Here is a 27,581-nt window from a genome sequence, read left to right as displayed (position 1 = left end):
AGGTACACAAAACATATTGTGGGGAGAAGGACTTACTGAAACCAGGAGTATTAAGTAAACACATATATGTCGGGATGCCAAAAAAAATGTATACAAGTGGACACTTTGGTCAACGTTGCTTAAGCAGTAGTTTGCCATAATCAGAAGTGTCTGGACACTAATGGTAACCACTTTGAGCATCTTGTAATTGCAGAAGTCGAACGTGACTGTATTTATCTTTTGTTATCAGCATATATTGAATATTACAATTTTAATAGTTTTTTTCCTGTATTAAAATGTGTACATTTTTTTGGCACCCTCGGTATACTCCCCATACTCAGCTCTCTGAGAACCAGCTTTCACACACCAGACAGGAGATTAAAAGACTTCTCTTTTGGAAAGAGAAAAGAAACGAGAAGCAGATATCAGGGTTCCCAATTAAATGGCAAAGCCAGATCACCTTAAAGGAACTCATAGTCAACGAGTACTAGTGATGTACTCAGAGCTTCCAATCAACTTTTAGGGCCACACCTGCAGGCGGTTAAGGTTCACCATTCATCTGAGCAAGGCCTCTATCAGAAAGCAAAGGAAACAAACAGGGAAAAAAAGAAGTTGGAGGAAACACAGACAATGTAGGGAGAAGAAAATTTTAAGTTAAAAAAAATTTTTTTAACCCTATCATCAATATCCTTGGAGAAGAGCAACAGTCCATCCATTGAAAAAAAGGGATACTTTTTAAAAGTATCCTTGGAAATTAAACTTAAATAAATTTATCAGAAAGAATAAAGAATAAAATAGATGATATTAAGAAACTGGAGGTCTATTCAAAATAATTCAATATCTGTACAACAGAGGGGGAAAATCAATTAATTAATTCAGGAAAATATTTCAGAATTAAACAATGTATGTTTACTATTTGAAAACACAGAATGCACAGCATAGTGAATTTTAAAAGTACATCAATAATAAAGCGTATCTTTTTGAAATTTCAAAACAGTGGGAACCAAGAGAAGATTCTACAAGTTTCCAGAGATAGAAAAATAGGTCACAGTAGATGAAAAATCAGAATGATTTTGAGATTTCAGCAGCCACATTATAAGCTAGACAACAATGGAACAAAATCATCAAAATTCTGAAGGAAAATGATTCCCAATCTGAACGTTACACACAGGCCAAACTAGTAATCAAGGTTAAGAGGAAAATAAAGGCATTTTAAGAAATGCAAGGTATCAAATATCTTGGCTCCCATTCACCCTTTCTGCAGCAAAATGTGGGATCAAACCAAGAAAGAAGATAGAGGACAGAAGAAATAGAAGATCCAACACAGGAGAAAAGAGACTAATAGACTGCTCGCTGGGACCATGAGGACCCAGACCGCCCCAGGTTGGAGCACTTTGCTTGGGAGGGACTTCTCCAATATGATGACACTGACAGAACAAATGATGTGAAAGAAAATAGGAAATTTGAGCACTTAGAAAATCCTGAGTTGAGTTAGTGATAAGGACACAGAAAACCACATAAACAATGTCCTAAACTGAAAACTCAGTAACATCAATTCAAATGGTACTTGAAAAATGACAGAAAAACACCAACCAGCTAAGAATTGAAAATAGTTACCTCTGAGAAGGGGAAATGAAGGCAGGAACTGAGAATTACTGTTTGAACAATCCCTGACAAACTACTTAACCCGTTAATCTGTAACTTTGAAAAAAATGAAGATATTTTTATATGTGGAAGATAGAAACATAAGGTTCCTAAAGATTTCCCAAGGACATAAAACCCACCTTGGCAACTAATTCAGACCTCAGAAAACTAAGAAGTCTAACAAAATTGTCCTGCAAAGCAAAAAATAACAGAAACAAGTAAGTTTGGGGTGGGGGAAAGGCAAGAAAGAAGCAGTATTACTCTCATGCCATCATAACTTGTCAAATGCATGTCCTCAGTAGCAGAAATCCTTAGGTTTCTGTGCCTCAGTTCCCCAGTCTGTGAAGTGGGTATAACAGCATCCCTCTCATAGGATTGTTATGAGGCTTAATCAGATAATTAACATAAAATGTTGGATTCAAATATTATTAACATAGTTAACACTTTACTCTTTTTTTAAATAACTGAAATTATTTTGATATCAAATCATTTAATTGTCACAATGATACTAAAGAGTTTACGTGAATGCTTACCTTATCTACTCAAATATAAGGCCTCTAACCCTTTCACCATATATCACCTAAAAAAGGGGAGAGAGAGAAACTGTCTGATTATCCATGAGAAACAGAAATAATTGATGAAACTTGTTTATAAAGATGCTTATATTGAAGAACTAACTGTATCTGAAAAATTACTCAGGCCACCCTTTTTCTTACACTTTTCAGTTGATTATGATCAATCATTCACTCACTAAGCAAGTCAGCAATTAGAATCGAAAACTTTGTACTAACTATACATTAACTCAGAAATGTTGATGCAAGCAATTCTCCATTTCAAAACAAGTCTCTTAACTATGCATAGATTGTGTTCTCCAAGTTCAGTTACACTTTATTATAAAACTTGAGAAATATTTTTCCAAAGAAACAAAATTATGAAACAAGGTTGAGATCCTGGGCAATAAACAAAGGCCAACTTAACCCATAAGTACCTAAGAACCACGGAAAAAGAAAGGAATAAATAGTACCATATTAGGTAACTTTCAACCACTTTTGTGCTCCCACAGCTAACAAAAAATAGCTACCTAAGGATTGTGTCACACTTTTTATTTACTTTTGTATCCTTGTAAATATGAACAGTATATAACATAGTACTGCTTTGTATCAAGAATTTGAAATGTTTATGTAATGAGTGAAGAACTAGAATTAAGAGTACTACTTGAACCATACTCTTTCTATGGAGAAATGCATTATAATTTCTAATTAAGGGAATAATTGAGGGAACTTGGAACAAGACCAGAGTTTGATCACCAAGAAAAATAAAGCTTGGGCAGATACTCACTCTATATAATAATCACTCTTCCTAGAAATCACATTCTTATCACAGACAACTCATACTGTTCCTAATTATGTGTAAATCACTAAGTTGGGTTTTCATAACTCGACCTCCAAAATTTCCTTGGCTTCTTTCCCTTTTCCAATAACTTAAATTAATATAGCAGCCATAATGTTTTATCTGGGAATATATTTTTCCCCAGTTTTCTTGAGACATAACTGACATATAACATTGTATTAGTTTAAGGTGTACAGTATAATGATTTGACATGTATATATTGCAAAACGGTTACCAGATTAACAACCATCACCTCACCAGTTGTGATTTTTTTTCCTTGTGATGAGAACTTTTAAAATCTACTCTCAGCAATTTTCAAACATACAATACAGTACTGTTAACCACAGTCACCACGTTGTACATCACATTCCCTGAACTTACTTATCTTTTAACTGAAGTTTATACCCTGTGACTGACTACCTTTACCCATTTCCCCCAGCCCCGACCTTCTGCAACCACCAATCTGTTCTGTTTCTATGCCTTTGGTTTTGTGAGATCATACAATATTTGTCTTTCTATGTCTGACTTATTTCACATGTCCTCAAGGTCCATGTTGTTTCAAATGACAGGATTTCCTTCTTTTTTATGGCTGAATAGTGTGTGTGTGTGTGTGTGTGTGTGTGTGTAAGCACAAGTGTGTATATATCTCACATTCTCATTATCCAATCATCCATCGATGGACACTTGTTTCCATATCTTGGGTATTGTAAATAATACTGCAGTGAACATGGGGGTGCAGATAATCTCTTTAACATAGTGATTTCATTTCCTTCAGATATATATCCAAAAGTGGACTTACTGGATCACGTAGTTCTATTTTTAATTTTATGAGGTTGATTGTTTTAAATTTGTAGTTTCTGTACTATTTCTAGTTAGTACAGGTTGTCAACTGCGAACTTAATATGATGGCCCCAAAATGAAAAATATATATATATATAGATAGATAGATAGATAGATAGATATAGATAGATAGATAGATATTAAAGGAGTCAATATTCAGACAAAATTTGTGGTTAAAATCCAATATTTCTCTAGCTCAAATACTTACATATTCCAGAAGTGAAGTAGATAAAATTACCAACACAACACAAATTATTTTAGGCACCGAAATAATTGCAAAAATAACTGAAAATTACAGGTTAAAATTACAGAATTTACTAAACAACATATCCAATAGCCACAGTGATAGTGACTTTTATATTTTAAACCTTGAGAGAAACTCCCCAGAAAAGAACTCTCTGAATGTTTCATTACTTAAAGAAAACAACTCAATCTCTATTACGTCATTAAAAAAAATAAAGATTCATTTATCCTAGAGAGCCAGAGCTCACTTCAAGCTTTATAGAATGACTGATAATCACATTTACTCTTCTAAACATAAAATTCATATGGATCGTCACCTTAAATGACTTAAGGCATGAAGAGCACTTAAGCTCTAATCCAGCCTTAGAAATTTCTCCATAAATAGTATTTCTCTTGAGTACCCTTTCTGCTTTGAAATTCTATACCCCCAGTGAAACCAATTCTTTATACTGATTTAATTTTATGTAAATTTATGAAAGCTGTATAAATATTTATGGAAATGATTGTGGGAGGCTGAATAGTTGACGATGACTTGTGAGGAACAGAAGAGGCATGGATAATGTTATCAGTGGAGGAGAAAAAAGCATCTCTAAACCACCTGCTACATTAGCACAGTATCTTCTACACAAACATTTTTAAGTGAAGTCTTTATGTAGTATTTTTGAAAATTATTTTTACATCCAAGAAAATTTAATCATAATTAAATCTGTTTTGAATTTTGATACAAGAATGTTTTTTGTAGAAAGAGCAATGCTCAATTTGTCTGCATTAGTAAATTATGTAATAAGACATGAAACTCGCTAAGGAAAGCAAAGCAGGAACCTTAATTAAAGCAGAGGACTATCCTTGTGGGATACACATCATCAATTTGAAGCATATCCCCAAACTTTTAGGAAAAGTGGGAGGGTGAAGGACTAAGAGAGCATAAGAAATTGACACTATTTCTATGGTGTAGGTTTACATTTTAATGTTTTCACTCCAAAAAGTAAATGAAGTAAATTGAGACCTCCATCTTACTTGCCAGAAGAGCTATCATGAGTACTAATATTCTTAGGTTAACATTTTAATAAACTATTCTCTCATTTCTTCCAAGTATCTTAGATAACATTTAAAACTACGTAACATGATAAAGCTGCTTTGAAAAGACAGTTTGGAGTTCCTCTAAAAGTTAAACATACAGCTGGATGACGTCATAAAAATGGCAGCATGAGGTGAGCCTCTGTAAATCTCCCCTGGAATTTACAACTAATCGAACAACTATAACTCCACAAAGGACTCCCTACACAGCAGACAGGCAAGACGAAGAGACCCACTACTGAATTCACCTAAAGATGGGCGAATCGAGCGAGCGGAGGAAGAGGGAAGGGAGAAGTGCAGAGACGGAGACGCGCGGGGCGCAGGACGCAGACCTAGCTCAGTGCTCCGAGCTCACTGCATCCCGGAACTACCACAGCTGCGGGAAAGGGAAGAACTCAGACTGCTAGGGCTCCGCTTATGGCCCACAGGGCTGAGGGGGCAACATATAACACGGCTGAACCCAATGCTCATGGCAGAGACCTCGGAGAAAAGACTGAAGGAAGAAGGCTGAAAACAGTGGTTTAAGCCCTCACTGCTGCACAGAACGGAGGCACTGAGACTAGCCGCCCCCTTCCCACCCTCCCAGAGCTCGCCCCGCCCCCACCTGCCCGGTGCTAGAAGCGGAACAGTAGCAGTGTCAGATCAAAAGAACAGAATATTTGCTGTTCTGAGAACTGTGGTCCTCAGACACAGATTCACAGCCCAACTAGTTCCGGCAAAGGGGAGGGAACTGTGGAAGCAGGACCGGCTGTGGTGGTGGTTGGCGCCATTGCTCTGGGCCACCTCTCACAACTCACCCCGCCCCTGGCCCCACCTATCTGGGTGGATCCCTGCAGGAGTAAACAGAACTGCTGAAACATACGGGCTCTGAATCTGGTGCAGGAAGAGCTTTGGAACTTCAAAAGCTCTCCGCATACCCACAGGGAGGCGGCGCCCTGTGACCCAGGCGAACTGTTAACAGAGGAGAAACCCGCCTTCAAGGGAATCCCCCCATTGTGTGAGAAGCTGGAATAGTGCAGAGAAAACATAGCACTACAGTGTGAGAGAGAAAAAAGGGCTGCAGTCGGAGAGAAAACAAAACATTCTAGCAACATCTACTGGAAAACAAAAGAAAGACCTATTCCTATCAACCTGTTGCAGAACCCAATCCTGTAGATGTCTAGGAAGATAAATAATAAATCGTTAATTGCCATGAATAACCAAGGCAACAAGACAGCTCAGAAAGAAAATGAAAAGTCTCCAGAAAATGAACTTAAAGATATGGAAATAAATATGTGACTTAAATGACAGAGAATTCAAGATTGCAGTTCTTAAAAAACTCAACAAGATGCAAGAACACACAGAGAGGCAGTTTAATGAACTCAGAAACACAATCAAATAACAAAATGAACATTTTACCAAAAAGATTGAAATTTTAAAAAAGAACCAAATAGAATTTCTGGAGATTAAGAACTCAATAAAAGAAATGAAGAATGAAATATCCAGCTTAGGTAGTAGAGTTGACCAGATGGAGGAAATAATCAGTGACATCGAAGATAGAAATCTGGAAATGACACGGATGGAAGAAGAAAGACAATTGAGACTTAAAAGAAAGAACTCTACAAGTACTTTCTGACTTCATCAGAAAGAGCAATATAAGAATAATGGACATACCAGAAGGAGAAGAAAGAGAGAAGGGAACAGAGAATATATTCAAAAAAAATAGTCAACGAGAACTTCGCAAAATTATGGAAAGAACTAGATCCTTGAACCCAAGAAAACCAAATTACCTCAACGCCAACAGGCCTTCTCCAAGGCATATTGTATTGAAGCTGTCAAAAATTAATGACAAAGAAAGAATCCTCAAGACAGCCAGGGAAAAGAAGACAGTAACCTACAAAGGAAAGCCCATTAGATTATCATCAGATTTTTCAGCAGAAACTCTACAAGCCAAGAGGGAATGGAATCAAATATTCTAACTATTTAAAGAGAGAAATTATGAGCCAAGAATAATATATCTAGCAAAGATATCCTTTCGATATGAAGGAGGAATAAAGACCTTTCCAGACGTACAGAAGCTGAGGGAATTTTCTAACACACGACCTGCACTACAAGAAATACTGAAGGAGGCTATTCAACCAGCATAAAGAGGGATAATTTGTGACAACCAAAATATAAAGGGGGGAGAGTAAAGGCCTGAACCAGAATATGGGAATGGAGAAAGTAAGCATGCTGAAGAAAAGGGAATATTCCAATTATGAAACTTTCTTTTACATAAACTTAATGGTAATCACTCAAAAAAAATCCAGAACTGAAGTATATAACGTAATAAAACAAAAAAAAAGATGGAAAAATCATAGAATACCATGCAGAAATAATAGACAACAAAAAAAGACAAAAAAACAATGGAGACACAGTCTTACCGGAAAACCAAAGAGAGAATGACAGGAAATCCTCACATATCAATAATCACCCTAAATGTAAATGGACTGAACTCACCAATAAAAAGGCACAGAGTAGCAGACTGGATCAAAAAACTAAACCCAACCATAGCTGTCTCCAAGAGACACATCTCAGCTACAAGGACAAACATAGACTCAAAGTGAAAGGGTGGTAATTGACACTCCAAGCAAATGGTATCCAGAGAAAAACAGGTGTAGCCATACTGATATCAGATGAAACAGACTTCAGGATAAAAACAGTAACAAGAGACAAAGATGGACATTTCATAATGATACAGAGGACTATACAACAAGAAGACATAACAGTCATCAATATTTATGTCCCCAATCAGGGAGGACCGAAATATACCAAGCAACTACTAACAGAACTAAAGGAAGAAATTGACCAAAACACAATTATACTAGGGGACCTAAATACATCATTGAGAGCTATGAACAGATCATCCAAACAGAAAATAAAGAAAGAAATACCAGCCCTAAATGACACATTAGATGAAATGGCCATAATTGACATTTATAGAGCACTTCATCCTAGAGCATCCGACTACACATTTTTTTTCTAGTGTCCATGGAACATTCTCCAGGATAGACCATATATTGTAACATAAAACTAGCCTCAGTAAATTTAAGAAGATTGAAATCATACCAAGCATATTCTCTGATCACAAGGCTTTGAAATTGGATATCAATTGCAAAAAGAAAGCAGGAGAAACCACAAAAATGTGGAGATTAAACAACATACTTTTAAAGAACAACTGGGTCAAAGAAGAAATAAGAGGAGAGATCAAAAGATACATAGAAACAAATGAGAATGAAAATACATTCTACCAAAATTTCTGGGATGCAGCAAAAGCAGTTTTAAGAGGGAAATTCATATCATTACAGGCCTATATCAAGAAACAAGAAAAATCCCAGATAAATAACCTAACGTTACACCTTAAAGAACTAGAAAAAGAAGAACAAATGAAACCCAAAGTCAGCAGAAGAAAGGAAATAATAAAAATCAGAGCAGAACTAAATGAAATAGAGAACAAAAAGACAATAGAAAAAATTAATGTGACAAAGAGCTGGTTCTTTGAAAAGATTAATAAAATTGACAAACCCTTGGCTAGACTGAAATAAAAAGAGAAAAGACACTAATAAACAAAATCAGAAATGAAAGAGGAGACGTTATAATGGATGCCACAGAAATACAAAGATACTATGAAGGACGATATACCACCAAATTCAATAACCTAGAAGAAATAGACAAGTTCTTAGAAACATATAGCCTTCCTAGGCTGAATCACGAAGAATCGGAAAATCTAAGCAGACAAATCACCAGTAAGGAAATTGAATCAATCATCTGAAACCTTCCCAAAAGCAAACGTCCGGAACCAGATGGCTTCACTAGTGAATTCCACCAAACCTTCAAAGAGGATCTAATACCTGTCCTACTCAAACTCTTCCAAAAATTGAAGAAGAGACAATACTCCCTAACTCATTTTATGAGGCCAACTTTACCCTGACACCAAAACCTGGTAAGGACAACACAAAAAAAGAAAACTACAGACCAATATCTCTGCTGAATACAGATGCAAAAATCCTAAACAAAATTCTAGCAAATCGAATGCAACAATGCATTCCATTAAAAAGATTATTCATCACGACCAAGTGGGGTTCATCCCAGAGGCACAAGGATGGTTTAACATACACAAACCCATCAATGTGATACATCACATAAAGAAAATAAAGGACAAAAATATGATTATATCAATTCATTGCAATCCTATATACTAACAATGAAATCTCAGAAAAAGAAATATAAAAAACAAGTCCTTTTGCCATTGCAACAAAAAGAATAAAATACCTAGGAATAAACTTAACCAAGGATGTAAAAGACCTATATGCTGAAAACTATAAGACATTTTTAAAAGAAATTGAAGAAGACACAAAGAAATGTAAAGACATTCCATGCTCATGGATTGGAAGAATCAACATAGTTAAAATGGCCGTATTACCCAAAGCAATATACAGATTTAATGCAATCCCCATCAAAATCCCAATGGCATTTTTTAAAGAAATAGAACAAAAAATCATCAGATTTGTTTGAAACCACAAAAGACCCTGAATAGCCAAAGCAATCTTAAGAAAAAAGAACAATACTGGAGGTATCACACTCCCTGACTTAAGCTTGTACTATAGGGCAACAATAATCAAAACAGCAGAAAAACAGACACGTAGACCAATGGAATAGAATTGAGAACCCAGAAATAAACGCACATAAATATGGACAGATAATTTTTGACAGAGAAGCAAAAAACATACAATGGAAAAAAGACGGCCTCTTCAATAAATGGTGCTGGCAGAATTGGAAAGCCACGTGCAAAAGAATGAAACTGGACTGCTATCTGTCACCATGTACCAAAATTAATTAAAAATGGATCAAAGACCTAAGCATACAACCTGAAAGAATAAACTGCATAGAAGAAAACATAGGTACAAAACTTATGGACCTTGGGTTCAAAGAGTATTTTATGAATTTGAATCCAAAGGCAAGGGAAGTAAAAGCTAAAGTAAATGAATGGGACTATGTCAAACTTAAAAGCTTCTGCACAGCAAAAGAAACCATCAACAAAATAAAGAGGCAACCAACTGAACAGAAGAAGATTTGTGCAAACAGCACCTTCGATAAAGGGCTAATATCCAAAATATACAAGGAACTCATACAACTTAACAACAAAAATCAAACCACCCAATTGAAAATTGGGCAGAGGACCCGAAGAGACATTTCTCCAAAGAGGACATACAAATGGCAAATAGACATATGAAAAAATGCTCAACATCACTAATCATCAGAGAAATGCAAATAAAAACCACATTGAGATATCACCTCACCCCAGTTAGAATGGCTATCATCAACAAGACAAATAGTAACAAGTGTTGGAGAGGCTGTGGAGAAAAAGGAACCCTCGTACACTGTGGGTGGGAATGCAGATTGATGCAGACGTTATGGAAGGCAGTGTGGAGGTTCCTCAAAAAATTACGAATAGAATTACCATATGACCCAGCAGTCCCTCTCCTGGGTGTCTACCCAAAAATATCTGAAAACATTTATCCATAAAGACGTGTGCTCCAATGTTTATTGCAGCTTTATTTACGGTGGCCAAGACATGGAAACAACCAAAATGTCCTTCAATAGATGAATGGATAAAGAAGTTGTGGTATATATACACAATGGAATACTATACGGCGGTAAGAAAAGATGAAATAGGACCATTCATGACAACATGGATGGATCTTAGGATTATAATGCTAAGTGAAATAAGTCAGACAGAAAAAGTAGAGAACCATATGATATCCCTGATATGTGGTATATAAAACTGAAAACAATAAAAGAACAAGACAAACAAATGAAGGAATGAAAACTCATAGACATAGACAATAGTTTAGGGGTTACCAGAGGGTAAGGGGGCGGGGGGCTCTGGAAGAGGGTAAACGGGATCTAACATATGGTGATGGAAAGAGAACTGACTGTGGGTGGTGAACACACAATGTGAGATTTATATAGTATATTACAGAATTGCACACCTGAAATCTATATAACTTTACTAACACTATCACCCTAATAAACTTTAATTTAAAAAAAAAACAGTTAAACATAAAGTTACCATGTGACCTATTACCATGTTTCCCCGAAAATAAGACCTAGCCGGACCATCAGCTCTAATGCATCTTTTGTAGCAAAAATTAATATAAGACCCGGTCTTAATTTAATACAAGACCAGGTATAATATAATATAGTATAATATAATACCACGTCTTATTTTAAGATAATATAAGACCAGGTATATAATATAATATAATATAATATGATATAATATAATATAATATAATACCGGGTTTTATATTAATTTTTGTTCCAAATGATGCATTACAGCTGATGGTCCGGGTAGGTCTTATTTTTGGGGAAACACGGTAATTCCATCCCAGGTATATACCTGGGAAAACTGAAAACATATGTCCACCAAAAAACTTGTACCCAAATGTTCAGAGTAGCATCATTCAAAATAACCAAAAGGTGGAAATAACCTAAACATCCATCAACTGATGAATGGATAAACAAAAGGTGACATATCCTTACAATGAAATATTATTCAGCCATAAAAAATGAAGTACTGATATACATCATAATATAAACTTTGAAAACATGCTAACTGAAAGAAACCAGACACAGAAGACTATATATCATATGATTCCATTTATCTGAAATACTCAGAATAGGCAAATCCATACAGAAATAAGCAGATGGTGGCTTCTAGGGGCCGGGGGAAGAGGGAAATGTGAAGTAACTGCTTCATGGGTAAGGGCTTTCCTTTGGGAGTGATGAAAAAGTTCTGGAACTAGATAATGGTAATGGTTACAAACATTGTGACTATACTTAACACTACTGAGACTTTTATACGAATTATATTTTAATTAATAATGAAACCCTACATACAAAAAATAGATGTTAGCATCTTATCAGAGAAAGTTAACTTCCAAAATAAATGTTGATTATTTTGGCACCCCTTTAAAAAAGCCTTACTGTTTATTTGATAAGGACATTATAAACATTTTCAAAATTAAACGTTTTTCTATAATGTCCAATGCTATCCTTAAGATTTTCTATTTGTTAGGAATCCTCATAAAACTCTTAGCACCAGCTTTGCAACGCTTAGTCTGCCAGGGCAGGAGTCAATTTTACATAATATCTAAACAATTCATGTAAATTTTATAACGGACAGAATATTTTATTAAATTTGGTTTACCAATATCATACCTTGAATTTTAGTACAAGAGAGGAACATACTGGGGCAGCCAGATGGCTCAGTTGGTTCTCAACAACAAGGTTGCTGGTTCAATTCCCGCATGGGATGGTGAGCTGCGCCCCCTGCAACTAAAGACTGGGGGAAAAAACTGCGACTGGACTTGGAGCTGAGCTGCGCCCCCACCACAACTAGATTGAGGGACAATGACTTGGAGCTGATGGGCCCTGGAGAGACACACTGTTCCCCAATATTCCCAAATAAAATTTAAAAATATATGTATATGTACATTTTAAAAAAAGTGAGAGAGGAACATACTTATTTCTAATGAACAAGATCAGCAAAAGATGCAAAATTTTTTAGATAGCAAAATTTACCTAGTCTGCTTTAGCACTCATGAGCCTCTCTGATATTCTTTTTTTTCTTTAATTTTGATATTCTATAGAGAAAGGCAACATCAAAACCAAACCAAACAAAAAAAAAAGCCACGCCACATGAAATAACAGCCCATTAGTTTATTTCACTTCAAACAATAGAAAATACAACTTCTGCTGAACCTAAGTCTAGGCAAGACCAAATTCAGTCACCTCCATAATTACATGCCCAATGTTCATTCACAATCTTCCTGCCTGCTCTTAACAGGGTTTGCTTAGAGTAGGCTCCCAATATACATGAAATTATGTAAATTATCAGATTAAATAAGTTTCAATTTAAAATAATAACATCTATTTGGGGCCTGCACAAACCAGACAGTGAACTAGATGTTTTACACATATTATTCCTCACTTCAGGCTCACCACACGTTATACAGGTTAAATAACCTGCCTAAGGTCACAACACTAGTACATCACAAAGCCAGGATTCAAGCTGAGGTATGTCAGACATATGATCATTTTTGCATTCCAAGTGTGGGCTACAGAGGAACATATTTTCAGTTTAACTGGCAAACATTCATATTCTCTCTTGAATAGAGCTTCTAAATGTTTAGGGAATGAGAAAGAAAAATTACTGAGGAGTGAAGTGAGGTGTCTGGGGAAACACACAATGCATTGTGTGCCTACTATGTGCCCCGTGCTGTGCTGGCTATTTTAAATGCATGAACACTTAATTGTTACAACAATCCTGGGAGGTACCTCCTTTTTTATCTAAGAGGAAACTGAAGCTTAGAAGAGTCAAGAAGGTTCAAGATTACAGAAATTGTAAGGCACAAAGGTAGGCTCAGAAATCAAATTCAGTCCATCAATAATATTGATTGAATGCTCACTATATAACAGGGCTAAGAGGCACTTAGAATAGAGCATTAGAGATCCCTAAATACCCCTCAAACCAAACTCATTTGCTTTTTGCTTAGGGAGTAAACCTTTGTGAAATTGAAAAATCCCCTTAGATTTTCTTTTAATATCTTTGTTTTCAATGATTATTCATGCTTTGGTTATATATGCTAAGTATTGCCCATAAACCCCAGAAGTTGACTGCCATGAAAACCAACCCTCCAACAGTAAATGTGCAAATATAAGCAATTCTGTCCAACATGCATGACTGTGAACATATTGCCAGACAGAGAAGACCACTTTGGAAAATACACTTCACATGTTCTGGAGGATGATTTAAACCATTAAGCATTCTATAAAGCTTTAGAAGGTCTGTCAGATTTTAAATGACAACAGTGAAATTTCAAAAAGAACACGAGAAGTCAGCACCAAAGCTGGTTTAACATTAATAATAAGTGATCTAATAAACAGGTCTATGTTTGCCCAGTCAGGTCTTGCTTATTATGTCAGCTGGAACACGGGAAGGAAACTGGTTTTAACTCCCATACAACCTGTATCCTGACAACCTCACTTTATCAGAAATGTAGCTGATGTCAGCGTAACACTGAGACCGTTCAAATTTACAATTGATCTTTCTTTTCCAACTATTTTCATAATTCATTCATGGTATAGAATTTAGACAACCTCCTTAGGGGGGAAAATCATAATTAAGATTTACTGAGAGCCTTTTATGTGCCAGACACGACACGAATTGATTTTCTCATTTAATTCTCATAACCACCCTGCAAGATATTAACCTTGTCTTTTAGAGGAAGAAACAGAAGATTTGAGAAATGAAGTAACATTTCTAAGGTCACATACCTAATAGAGAGGCAGAGCCAAGGTTCAAACTCAGATGTCAATTATTATAACGCTCCACAGCACTAAACAACTGTCAGTTTCTTACCTTTTAAAGACACTTTTATTTCTAAAACATTATGATCTGATATTAGAGCAGAGAAAGCGGAGTAAAATAGTGATTTGGATTATAAACTGGTTTAGTACCATGAAAGTACTATCGGGTGATATTGACCTTCTAAAAATTCCTGGGAAGGTCATTGTGAAAGAGAATATAAAATGCCTTGAGGTCAAAATACTAGGCTTTCAAGTAGAAAAAAGTAACAAATAAATAAATATAACATTTAATATTATGAACAGAGAACAAAGTTAAGAAAAATAAAAACCACCTAGTTCCATTCTAAAACAATGATATTTAAAAGACTGTACAGGCTGGCTCAAAGCGGCATCTCCCAGAGATAATGAGTTTCCATAATCAAACAAATCTGACAAATGCTGGACTTAGCACTAAACCAGTTTCTTTACTGGTTATAAATACTAGTAAGAACAATCTACTACTTGAAAGCCTCCCAGATCCAGTCTACTGGGTTTGCATCCTGGTTCTTCCACCTGCCAGCCTCGCCATGTGACTTTGGGCATGTTATTTTATAGTCTGGGCCTCAGTTTTCTCATGAGGGAAAAAAAGGAGGTAATTGTAGAAGATGGAGTCGTTGTAAAGATTAGGAAGATTAATACACATGGGTTGTTAGAACAGTCTTAAAACAGTACGTGCTCAATAAGTGTTAAATGATTCATACTGATATCACTTGCCTGAGCCTTTATGAAGCTGACAAAAGTGGATGCTCACCGTGAACCACCACGGTGGGAAGAGATATATATGCAGTTTCCCCAACTGATATGATGGAACCACTTTTTCACAGACCATGCCTCAAGACTAGTTAATGTCTTAAAAAAAAAAAAAAAGCAGAGAATTCCATTACTAAACTAAAATCTGTTTTTAAACTACAAGGTTAATGCTTCCCACCTGGTGAACACAGGGAGGTGCTGGAAGGGTGGCACGTTGGAGAGGGCGTGGAGCTGCCAGGCCCTTGCCCACACCTTCCCCTATGCATCTCTTCCATTTGGCTGTTTCTGATTTGTCTCCTTAATGTTGCATCCAGTAACGTCTCCTCACAGATTCCAGCACGTGGATCAGTGCCTGGAACATGTACATGTAGTGGAATGGAGCGTCACTTCACTTGCCATTCTTATAGCCCCCAGCAATCGTCTGCCTTATCAGAGCAGTCATTCAATTATCCCAGACACTGTGTGCCACCTATTCAGTCATCATCCACCTGGAATCAACTGAACAAGGACAAGAACATTTTCCATTATCAAGATATAGCCATCCATCTATGTCTCATATCCACTGTACAGACTTGAAGTCAATATTCAAATGATGGCGTTTTCTTCATTTGGTCGTTATTGTGCCCATTTGTGAAATTTACAGTCATTATTGTAAGTCCCAATTATGCTACCCTTCCATTTAAAATTTTTTCTAAGCAATACGTGTCAGGATTTTCAGAAATGCTTATATTCTTTCATCAAACAAATCCATTTCCAAGAATCTATATTAGGGGAGTAAATAAGAACACAAGATAAAACTTAATGCAAATATACATGTTGCAACATTGCTTAATTTGTGGAAAATTAGAAATACTCAAAAAGTGTAATTTTAGGGGAAGGATTAAATAATGAGTGGTACATTAGTTGTACTGTACAGTCGTTACAAATGATGTTTCAAAGATTATGACTAATGCTATATGAAAAAGCAGATTATAAATTTGTTTACAGTATAAGGATAACTATCTAAAACAAACAAACAAACAAACACCAAATAATCAAAATTTAAGATAAAAACTAAATCTAGAAAGACATACACCAAAATGTCAACAGTGCTTGATTTGAGCCATAGGTCACTCTTCTTCCTACTCTTCTACATTTTCCAAGTTTTCTTACTTAGAAAACTTGGAGCATGTCTTACTGTTAAAATAAGTTTTAAAAACTACACCAAAAAAAAGGCAGAATTTTCTCCCCCAAATTTTCCTTACTTCTTACTTGCTATCACTTGCATTTGAGTTCAAGTTCTAAGAAATAATAAAAGAAACAATGTAAATTGGCCTAGTGGTTAAAAGATAGGAAAATTGGGAAATGTGCTTTCTTTCTAACGTTATTTATTATTTTGAGAGAGATGGTTAAACATGTAATGCAGTCATATTTTCTGCTAGCAACATTGTTCTTAGTTTGTATAGTGAAATCGTATATGTCAATATTTCTTAGTGTTCTGCAAAAACTCCATGCATCATGATTCTAAGTATTCTATGACCAGAGAAAATCTGAAAGTACATTTTAAACACGCAAAAATTTAATGTCATGTAACCTTTGGTTTTAAGATAGGCATTTAGAGAGAGGTAAAACTTTTAGAGTATTATTTTGCAACTTTCTGAATTGACACATTTTCTAACTCTTAAAAATAAATGTTTATTATGTAGCATGTGGGGTTATACTTTATACCTTAAATATGTCTTAAATATTGTTGCAATATTATTAAATTTACATGTCTTGAAAGAGATCTTGAATCATTCATATTGCTATTCCGTCCTTTTGGGGCTTGGAACATTTTACATTCTCTCTCATCCTGGTGTCAAGCTTTCCAAAGGCCGCACCCCAATCTGGACTCAGGGTTGGTTATCTCTACCCATCTACCCACCCCTTAGAGAAAAGTTTGTCAAGGCCAAAAGATCAAGTGAGCTCCAATCACTTCCACCCCTGCCTTCCTCCTTAACCAAAGCTTTGCCAAAGAAGAAAACAGCCCCAAGCTATGGTTCTTTATGACCTGCTGAGCAAAGGCCACAGATTGCTAAATATTGCTGAGTAGACCTGAAAACAATCAAGTCATCCAGCTTTGTGCATAGGCAATATCTCAGTCTGTCAGCATAAACACATTTTCCCACAAAATTAATAAAAATTTTGAAATCAGCTAAGACCACCATGTTCTTCATCATCACCACAATCATCCGAAATGTAAACCCCTCCAATAATTAAGCCCTCTAATTAATTCCCCTTTCCTGCTGCACTTGGATCTCACAGAGATGAGATCTCTGTACTCTCCCCTCCTAGACCACCACACATCCTCCAACAGCTGTATTTCCTGATAACCCTTCACATTGTTCCATGGTGAACGAATACCCTAGACCCTGAGCCAATTTAAATAACACTCTAGCAATTATCTTGTCTAACCTGACAACTGAGTGCAAACTATTCTTTCACTCAGCAAACACACAGCATGGAAGTAATTCCTCGTTCACCATGTGTTCTGTACCCTCAAATAAAAGTACCTCTGTTGAGGTATATGCCATGTGTTACTACCTCTCTCTTCTTATTTCTGTTATCTATAACCTCTTGGTCACGTTGCCACATTCCCTAAAGACTTTGGAACCTGGTTCAGAATCTCTGCACCCTTTGCTCTGCCACCATTCTGAGCAACTCACTTCAGTGTAACCGACTCCTGTGATCCCTAGCTTTACAGTCTCTTATCTCCTCAACTCCAATAACCTTCACTTTCTCTCCACTTCAGAAACCCATTAGATACCCGTATCTTGTACTCAGTCAGAACCAGCAACCATTCCTCCTACTTAATCTTAAATTCTAATATCCATCTTGACCACTTCATGTTACGGCAGCGACTTCCTGGTTTCATTCGCTCCCTATTCAGCCTGACTCACTGGCCCATCACCTCAAACACTCTCACTACTTGGAATCTCTTGCCTCCCTACCCTTTCTGCCACACTGGCCTGTAAAACCTAAACCGAGATCAATCCAAATGTTCAACTTGTTTGCTTAGACACTCAGGCTGGTGAGGCCTAAGAGAGGGGGAAAATCATCACACAACTACATACACCAGAGCCATGAAAAATGCATTATGATCATTCTTCTAAGTAATCCCATTCAGTTAGTCCTCTGATTTCCCTCAATGGCCTTCTCAAAATTCTCCCTTTTTCCTCAAATTCTCCCTTACAATCACCATCTTCTTCCCCTATCATCTCAGCTGATGACATTATCCCCTACCCACCCCACCCCACCCCACCCCCGCCACTTCACTGAAAACACATCAAGTGTATTGATGGCCCAAATTCCTTACCTACCACCCAAACACTTTTCTCCATCTGCACCATCCCTTCTTCCATTATTCTTACTTCAGTGGAAACTATATTCCTATCCCTACTCATCCCTACTCAAACTCAGTATCTTCACTCCATTCCCTCTACTCAGAAGGATAACATTCAATCAGTCTCACATACCTACCTTTTTCCTATACCTTCAACTTCTCCCTTTCTACTGACCTTTTCCATTTAGTATATAAACATGCTGAAGTCTCTCTCATCTTGATGCAACATGACCTTTATACCTACTACCCTACTTTTTTTCATAACCAAGCTTTTTGAAAAGAATGTCTTCACTTCCTGTTTCCACTCTCTCATAAATATTCACTCTTCAGCCCTCAGCAACCTACCATCTATCTCTACTTTGGAGACGCCACTGAAACTATTCTATAGAAGATGATCCATCAGCTAGTTACTTGCTCTGTCCTTATATTGTTGATCTGTTACATTTGACACTGCTGACCACTCTTTCTTAAAACTTCTCAGTCTTCATTTAACATTTACTGAAAACCGACTTTGTGACAAGAACTGGAGATAAAATAATTAACCTGACACAGACACAGCTCTCAAAAAGCTTAAAATCAAGTGGAGGAAGCGTCTGTGGTAATTCATGGTCTTCTTTCAACAGGCAGATCTTCCTTCCTTTCTCTGCTCAGCCCTTAAATGCTGACAACCCCCCCAGGGCTCCTTTCTTTGCTCTTGTCACAACCATCCCATCATTGCTGTATTTATGTTACCTGTTCACTGATGATAACAAAATTTTTATCTCTAGCTAAGAATTCTATCCTGAATTCTAGACCCGTTTACTCTCTATGAAAAGATATTGCTACTTGGATATCTCACTGTCTTAATAGTGTCTTTTGATACACACAAGTTTTTAATTTTGATGAAGTCTGATTTATAATTTTTTTCTTTGGCTATTTGTGTGTTCGTTGTCATATTTAAGAAACCACTGCTTAATCTAAGATCATGAATATTTACACCTACATTTTTTCCTAAGAGTTTGTAGTTTCGATTCCTATATAGAGGTCCATCAAAATCATAATTCTTGAAAACTAAGAATTTCAATTGCAGTATCTAAGGATTTAAGAGTAAAAAGATATTTTTAAATTCTAAAACCATGGCTTTCAACATCACAAACCAAAGTGTGGAGGAGAGATCTGACCCTGTAGCTGGACTGGGCCAGAACAGACTGCTTCCCATAAATCCCCTCAGAGACTGATGGATCCCGCCCTAGGCCCCAGGTGCACTGGTTCCTAGAACAGGCCCATGCCCTTCCCCCAGCAAGCACGTAAGGCATTTTCTCCTTCTCTAGGGCAGTTGATGCCCCAGTGCCCCCATCCGGCCTGCCCTGTCCTACATAACTCCTTAGCACCTGCCACATGGCGCAGAGGACATCCGTGTGGTCTTGCCCCCGCCCACCAGGTGCCTCATAGGTAAGTTCCCTTAATAAACTCTTGATGTAATCATGAGTTGTCAAGCTCTCTGGGCTCTCAGCCCCAGGAAACCATACATAACACAAAGCAAGAAAACATTGCTGGCGAGTTAACACTAAAAACTACAGCATGTAGAGAAAGGTGATGACCTAAGTGCAATTCTCCAACAACTGAGAAGACATGTAAAACCTGAGGAAAGAGTGTGGAGAGAAAGTTAGAAGATAGCTTAGATATGAGTTCAGAATTGTTACCGCCTGTCCATCTGGAGCTGTCTTGAGGTAAGGAAACTCTCCAGTATGTTTGTGCAGGAGGACCCAGAATAAAAGATAATTATGCTTCCTTTTCCCAAGTCATGGTCCAGGGAACTACAAGACTTTTGGCAAAACCTGTACCTAACTCCATCAGTGTGGTAGGGGAGCAATAGCAGATGACATGCCCAGACTGCATTCCGGGAAAGCTGCCTCGGGGTCCCCAGCCTGCCAGCACAGTGCAGGAACCACTGGGCCCAGAAGATTCTAGGATTAAGAGGAACTCAGCTCACACGGACCTGTTGACCAGAGGCCATGGGAGTAGCAGGGACAGCAATCGCAGATGCAGCAGAGCCGACAGTGCCATTCAAGACTCAGCCGGTGAAGGCACAACTCAGCAATGGCCAAGGACAGAGGATGGCACAAAGAGATGCCCCCTTCTCAATACCAGCAGAAATTAAAAGGCTTCTCTACCTATACCTTTTATCCCAGAAAAAAAAAGGGTGGGGGAAGAGCTACATGGAACAACTATTTATCCAAGGGACTGATTATTTACCCGGTGCATGCACAACGGGTTCCACGGGTCGGCTGCACGCGCACATAGGGGTTTGAGTTAACCTAGAATTAACTAAGTTAAACCAGAAGCTACTGATTTTATCCTAAATTGGCAAGATTGTTTTCTACTACCCAGTAGATAAGGAGCTCCAGAGCTAAGGAACTTTTAATTATAAACAAATAAAGTTACATCTTTGCACATTCAAATTTTTAGTTTACAAAATGTATGCCTGCTATCCTTCCAGTTGTGTTTTCGGCAGCACAGAAAGTAAAATGTGAAGCCCCTGCCTCATAAGCTACGTCTCCAAAATCACGACAGGCTGCTTTTCACCTGGACAACCATAACCATACTGGTTTCTGTCCAATCCTAAAATACGTCAAGGTGTTTCCTAAATTTGGGCTTTTCCACATGCTATTTCCTTCCTTCCCTTGTTCCCATAACTCTTTATACAAGTTGCTCTAACTCATCTTTTAGTTTCAATTTAAATGTTTCTTCCTGGAGGAGGCTGTCTCTGACCACCCCATAAAAAGTAGGTATTCCCTGTCCTCCTATAGCAGAGCACCCTATTATTTCTTATCTAGCAACACTTCCACTCTAATCTCCCCACTAAAATGAAAGCTCTGTTCTGGGGTGTCTTGTTCACCAACTATCCTACTGTCTGGTCAGTAACAGTTGCTCAATAAATAGTTCTTACATGACTGAGTGATTCAAAGCAAAGTGTGATAAACAAAATAAAATCTTCTGATAAATCCAAGTATTGAAGAGTCTTGAAAAATTAAAAGTAGACAGCCTCCATATTTTAATTTGGATATCAGGGTCAAATAAGAAACCATGAGTTTCTATTCTATTGTAAGAACAATGCAATTATGGCATTTTAGAAAGATGGTATGTAAAATCATACGGTGATTTCTTCATACTAAAGCCCTTTAAAAAAAGAAACATGAAATGAACAAACCCAACAAATCATCAAGACAGTTTTCTTAAAATTAAAAAAAAAACATACAGTACACAGAAATAAAATTTAGCCTTTAAAAACTTTACTGAAGAACAAAAGAGACTGTTTGAATATAATGAAAGATGCTCTATATTCTTTTATGGTTAAAAAATAATGTAAGATACATTTCTATCCACATGAACCTATAAATCCAATACAACTTCAGTAGAATACGAAAGGATATTATGTTTGTTTCTTTAAAAGTTAATCATGATCAATATTAGACATACTTAAAAATTAAATAATGATGTAAGTTACAGTTTTTCAAAATGATGAACTAGATTTAAGCCAAATCTTTCTGTGAAAACAATGAAAAACAGTAAGTGAAATATAAAAAAAAAAAAATTCTGAAAAGTCACTAAAAGGGGCAGCTGGATGTCTCAGTTGGTTAGAGCCCAAGCTCTGAACAACAGGGTTGCCAGTTCGATTCCCACATGGTCCAGTGAACTGCGCCCTCCACAACTAAATTGAAGACAAAGAGCTGCAGCTGAGCTTCCAAAGGGGCAGCGGGATGGCTCAGTTGGTTAGAGTGCAAGCTCTCAACAAGGTTGCTGGTTCAATTTCCGCATGGGATGGTGGGCTGCGCCCCTCACAACTAAAGACTGAAAACAGTGAATGGACTTGGAGCTGAGCTGTGCCCTCCACAACTAGATTGAAGGATAACAACTTGGAGCTGATGGGCCCTGGAGAAAGATTCTGGCTTAAAAAAAAAAAAAAGTCACTAACAGATAACAAGATAGTAATAAATTACCCAGCTAAAACTGTAAGAGAAAACCAAACATCTAGAGCAAGATAGCATTGGAGCTGCTTTTGATCTGAGGGCATTTGAGCATGAGGGAAAATATAAGTGTGGGGACAGAGCCAGGAGTACAGTTTCCAGGCTCTCGGCCTCACGCAGAAAAGTGCTGGCTCAGGTAGTAAATGGCCATCAACTGTGATCGGATGGCCATCAGCTGTGGCTATTTGGCTGTCAGCTATAACCAGTGAGCCATTGACCACTAATATAACTGCCGTAGCCACACTAGCAGTGAGGTTGGTTGGTGGATTGTGGATTGCGGATTGCAGAGAGGCGGACTGCAGTTAGCAAGTGAGGTTGGTTGGCAGAGAAGTGGACGGCGTATTGCAGATCGTGTGGCTCCTGCTTCCTGTGTCTCCAACCCAGCCACCAACGAGAATATTGTGCTATGACTCCCCTATCTATGGCGCCGTGGGTGTTCCTTTTTGGCCTCACCATGTCCTGCGTTCTTATGTGGGGAGCGGGACCAGAGACCCCGCATGACACCCTGAATGACAGTAAGTTTTTGTTTGATGGACTTATGGGGTATGTGGAACACAGTTCAAAGCACAGGACACACATAAAATGATGAGTCTAAAAAGAGGGTATCCCCACAATAACCTGTAACCCTAAAGGACAACACCCTCGGGGTAACAGCCATCAAAAATAAACCAGTCCCTGCAGTCCTATAACCAAGGCTGAGAATTGCAAACCTTGGATGAAGGTGGCATTTGCCTGACCCGAGGCATCTATAGAATGAGGAACAGAAAAAGAGAAAGTTGGAAAACAAAAAGAGTAGGTAAGAAACATAGAAGATAAAGTGAGGGAGGATAGAATGGGGTAGAAACTGGATCTGAAGAGGCAACAGTTGAAAGTGTACTAGAACCTATGAAAGATCTCCATCTCCGGATTCAAAAATTGCAAAGAATGGAATATTATTTGGCCATAAGAAATGATGAAATAGTACCATTTGCAACAACATGGATGGATCTTGAGATTATAATGCTAAGCAAAATAAGTCAAACAGAAAAAGTAGAGAATCCTATGATTTCACTGATATGTGGGATATAAAACTGAAAACAACAAAAGAACAATACAAACAAATGAAGAAACAAAAACTCATAGACACAGACAACAGTTTAGTGGTTACCAGAGGGTAAGGGGGGAGGAGGCTGGTAGATGAGGGTAAAGCGGATCAAATATATGGTGATGGAAGAACTGACTCTGGGTGGTGAACACACAATGTGATATACAGATGATGTATTATAGAATTGTACACCTGAAGTCTATGTAACTTTACTAACAATTGTCACCCCAATAAACTTCAATAAAAAAAATCACAAAGAAGAAATATACAATAGAGGACATCAGTAAAGCCAATAAATTGGTCCTATGAAGAGACACACCATCTGTTGAGCTGTCCCACCTGATCTCCTGCGTTTTCTTCTCCTATCTCCCCCTCCGTCCCCACAGAAACATATACAAGGTCTGACAATTAAGTTCACAAACTTGTTGCATGGATGCTGCTAACCTTTTTTGATATCAGAGGGATAATTCATTATGAATTTGTACCAACTGGACAAACAGTTAACCAAGTTTACTATTTCGAAGTGCTAAAAAGGCTGTATGAAAAAGTTGAACGACCTGAACTTTTCGCCAACAATTCATGGCTCTTGCATCACAACAATGCACCAGCTCACACAGCACTGTCTGTGAGGGAGTTTATAGCCAGTAAACAAATAACCATATTGGAACACCCTCCCTACTTACCTGATCGGGCCCCCAATGACTTCTTTCTTTACCTGAAGATAAAGGAAATATTGAAAGGAAGACATTTTGATGACATTCAGGACATCAAGGGTAATATGACAACAGCTCTGATGGCCATTCCAGAAAAAGTTCCAAAATTGCTTTGAAGGGCGGACTAGATGCTGGCGTCAGTGCATAGCTTCCCAAGGGGAGTACTTTGAAAGTGACCGTAGTGATATTCAGCAATGAGGTATGCAGCACTTTTTCTAGGATAAGTTTGCGAACTTAATTGTCTGTCCTCGTATATAAACATTCCAACCACAGTGAATTATGACGCAGTTACCTAAAGCATACTATTTTAACGAAGCTTTTTTGGTTTAAAAAGAAGACTCTAGGACTTCTTTTAATATAGGGGAGGGGTGATATTATAAAGATACACATAGATTAGAAATGAAATTAAAATCGGAAAGCCAGCTTTCTGACCAAGTCATATCATGGGCTTCTGGCCAGCATTTATACTGAACATGGCCGGGCACCTGCCTGAAAGGCAGTCAGTCATGTGTAGCCTGAAGAAAAGAGAATTAAGGTCACTGGGGGACAGAGTCCCAGAGAGCAGTTTTCAGCCTCTCAGCTTCGCATGGGGGGGTGCTGGCTTGGGTGATGGTCAGCCGTTAGCTGTAGCCAGTTGGCCAATTGGCTTCTGATGTAACTGCCGTGACTGCGTTGGTTGGTTGGTTGGCAGGCAGAATGGCCGGCGGATTGAGGATCGTGTGGATCCTACTGTGTGTGTCTCGCGCAGCCACCAATGAGAATATAGTGGTATGACTCCCCTATCTATGGCTCTGTGGGTGTTCCTTTTTGGCCTCACTGTGTCCTGTGTTCTTATGTGGGCAGCGGGAGCTGAGACCCCACATGACACCCTGCATAACACATGGCTCAACGAGCAGGGTTTGGTGTCGGCCAAAACTCTCCGTAAGGTAAGGGAGCAGTTTATACATATGAAAGCTCAGTTTCAGAAGGCCCGTGAGGAGCCGCACTAAGAATGGGGGGCGTGGTCTGCCTGGGAGACTCGAGCCTCCAGATGGCACACCGCCTTCTTGGCCATAGAAGGTGTCGCCTTCCTTTTGGTAATGTGCTGCTGCTGTAGGCTCCGAGGGTTGCGGACGTCTTGCACCGAGGCCTCCACCCAATCAGATGCCTGGCAGGGCGAGCAGGATTCCGGCCAGGTAGGAATGGAGTCTGACTCTAGGCAGAAGGACGTGTGGCCCCCACACACAGTGTGTGGTACCCGGTAGACACTGTTCTCAGAAGTTGGACCCCCGAGGAGGGGTGGGAGGACATGGATGACTCTCCGGCCAGCGTGGAGAGGGCCCTGCAGGTTCTAGCTGAGCGGTTGCCAGGGGAGGGGAAGGGGATAGCCGGCCGTGTGGGCTGGATGTGCCTCACCGCCTTGCATTATAACATGGAGGACGCGCTTAATGAAATAGCTCAGGTGCAGGACCAGCAGCCCCAGGGGGGAGGCGCTGGAAGCTCGGTACCGTCAGTTGAAATTGGTTGTCACCGTGGTGCATCATAACTCGGAGGAAGCACTTGCTGGAATAGCCCAGGTGTGGGACCAGGTGTCCCGGTGGGAGGCGCTGGAAGCTCGGGTTCTCCTGTTAGAGGATAAACCCCTCAGTGGAGACTCTAGACGACGTGAGTGAAGACAATGTAGCTCTCAACCCCCACGCCCGGCCCATCTTGAAGCAAAAGGTAAAGTATGAGCAACCTTTGGGCCCCGGAGGCATTGCTGCCAGTAACCCAGCTGTGACTGAGTTCACAACCTACACGCCTTACACTCCCACTGAGCTGCAGGAGCTGGGGAGGTGGTACCGACAGCACCCTGGAGAGCCAGTCTTGGCTTGGCTGCTATGTTTATGGGATGAGGGTGCAGACAGCATTCTCTGCTCCCCAGGCGAGATGGAAAAGCTGGCCTCCATGATGGAGCATCCGTCCCTACGACAAAGGATACAGAATTGCCATAGGTTGGCCCAAGACCAGAGCGACCACACTCTAATGGAGTGGCTCACTGTTGCGGTATGTACAGTATGGGGACAGGCTGGCGAGCTGCCAGACACTGTGAGTAAATGGCAATCATATACTGAACTTACTCAAATCATCCGTGAAATGGGTATGAGACATGCTATGTTCAACCCTAATATGTGGGAGCCGGATGAGAGATCTGGTTTTGGATACTGCACCTGCGAGCGCTTTTGGATCCTTGGTTGCCATTCTTAGGCCCTATGTGGGGCGGCGGATCCATGAAGTTACCATCGCCATGGCCACCCTAGGAGATATTGAAAGCCGACGGCAAAGGAAGACAGGAGGTCCGAGAAGTCAAGACATGGAAGCCCAAATCAAAAGGGGGCAAGGTTGCAGGCCTCAGAGAGTAACACACACGCAGATCTGACATGATCTCGTGACAGCAGGGGTTGATCGGGGAAAAAACAGACAGACCCACAACCCAACGCACTCTTGTTGGAACTCTGGAAACAGTTGCATCCAAAACAGCAATTCCGGCGAAGCCGAAAGGATAAGTCCGGGAAAGCCGACCTGTGTCCCTCCAGGACTTCATGCGGCCGCCTGAGACTGACTCTTTTCAGCTTGATTAGGGGTGGGGCCAAGGTACCCGGTCAGAGGGGACGAACAGGGACTGGATGCCCCATGTGGAACTGTCCATACATTGGTCCCCTTCTAATGTGCAGTGGGTTTTGGCCCTAGTTGACACTGGCACAGACTGCAGTCGTGTTTATGAGAAACCCTGGCTGTGCCCAGAAAGACTGCTGGTACCCTGAGAGCCCTGGCTGTGTCCAAGAAGTCTGGCTGTGCCCAGAAGGACAGGCGGTGCCCTGGGAGCTCTGGCTATACCCAGAAAGTAGGTGGACATTGAGGGATATCCCCTGGGACATTACCTGAACTTGACTGGGACCTTTCTTTTTTCGTGAGCTGGGTTCCTGACACAGGGCCCCTCGTGGAAGACGCTTGTCACGTAGATTGTGAAGCAAGACCCTGGAGGGGTGGAGTGTGGGGACAGAGTCCCAGAGAACAGTTTCCAGGCTCTCGGCCTCGCATGC

General features: G+C 39.1%; 1 protein-coding gene across 11 annotated transcripts in view; it reads right to left on the bottom strand.

Moving 5' to 3' along the window:
• The window catches only part of SHLD2 (shieldin complex subunit 2), a 95,346-nt gene that overhangs the window by 56,049 nt on the left and 11,716 nt on the right, over positions 1-27,581 (bottom strand). For 3 of the 11 annotated variants that reach the window (XM_033131375.1, XM_033131378.1, XM_033131379.1), the window contains exons 2-3: positions 15,533-15,852; positions 2,157-2,203 (exon numbers count right to left, since the gene is read on the bottom strand). The exons of 2 other annotated variants lie outside the window; for them this stretch is intronic. Coding sequence is in view for 3 of the 9 variants with exons in the window: in XM_033131373.1 (XP_032987264.1) it covers positions 15,533-15,629 (97 nt within the window). In the remaining 6 variants the exon portion in view is untranslated. Of the gene's footprint in view, positions 1-2,156; positions 2,204-15,532; positions 15,853-27,581 lie in introns of those variants that run through there. 6 more of the 11 variants (XM_033131373.1, XM_033131371.1, XM_033131372.1 and 3 more) reach the window with 3 other exon arrangements.

This window comes from Rhinolophus ferrumequinum, chromosome 16 (assembly GCF_004115265.2).
Source record: "Rhinolophus ferrumequinum isolate MPI-CBG mRhiFer1 chromosome 16, mRhiFer1_v1.p, whole genome shotgun sequence".
NCBI classification, from domain to species: Eukaryota; Metazoa; Chordata; class Mammalia; order Chiroptera; family Rhinolophidae; genus Rhinolophus; species Rhinolophus ferrumequinum.
Note: the sequence above shows the minus strand (reverse complement) of the source record. Positions and strands in the feature narration are given on the sequence as shown.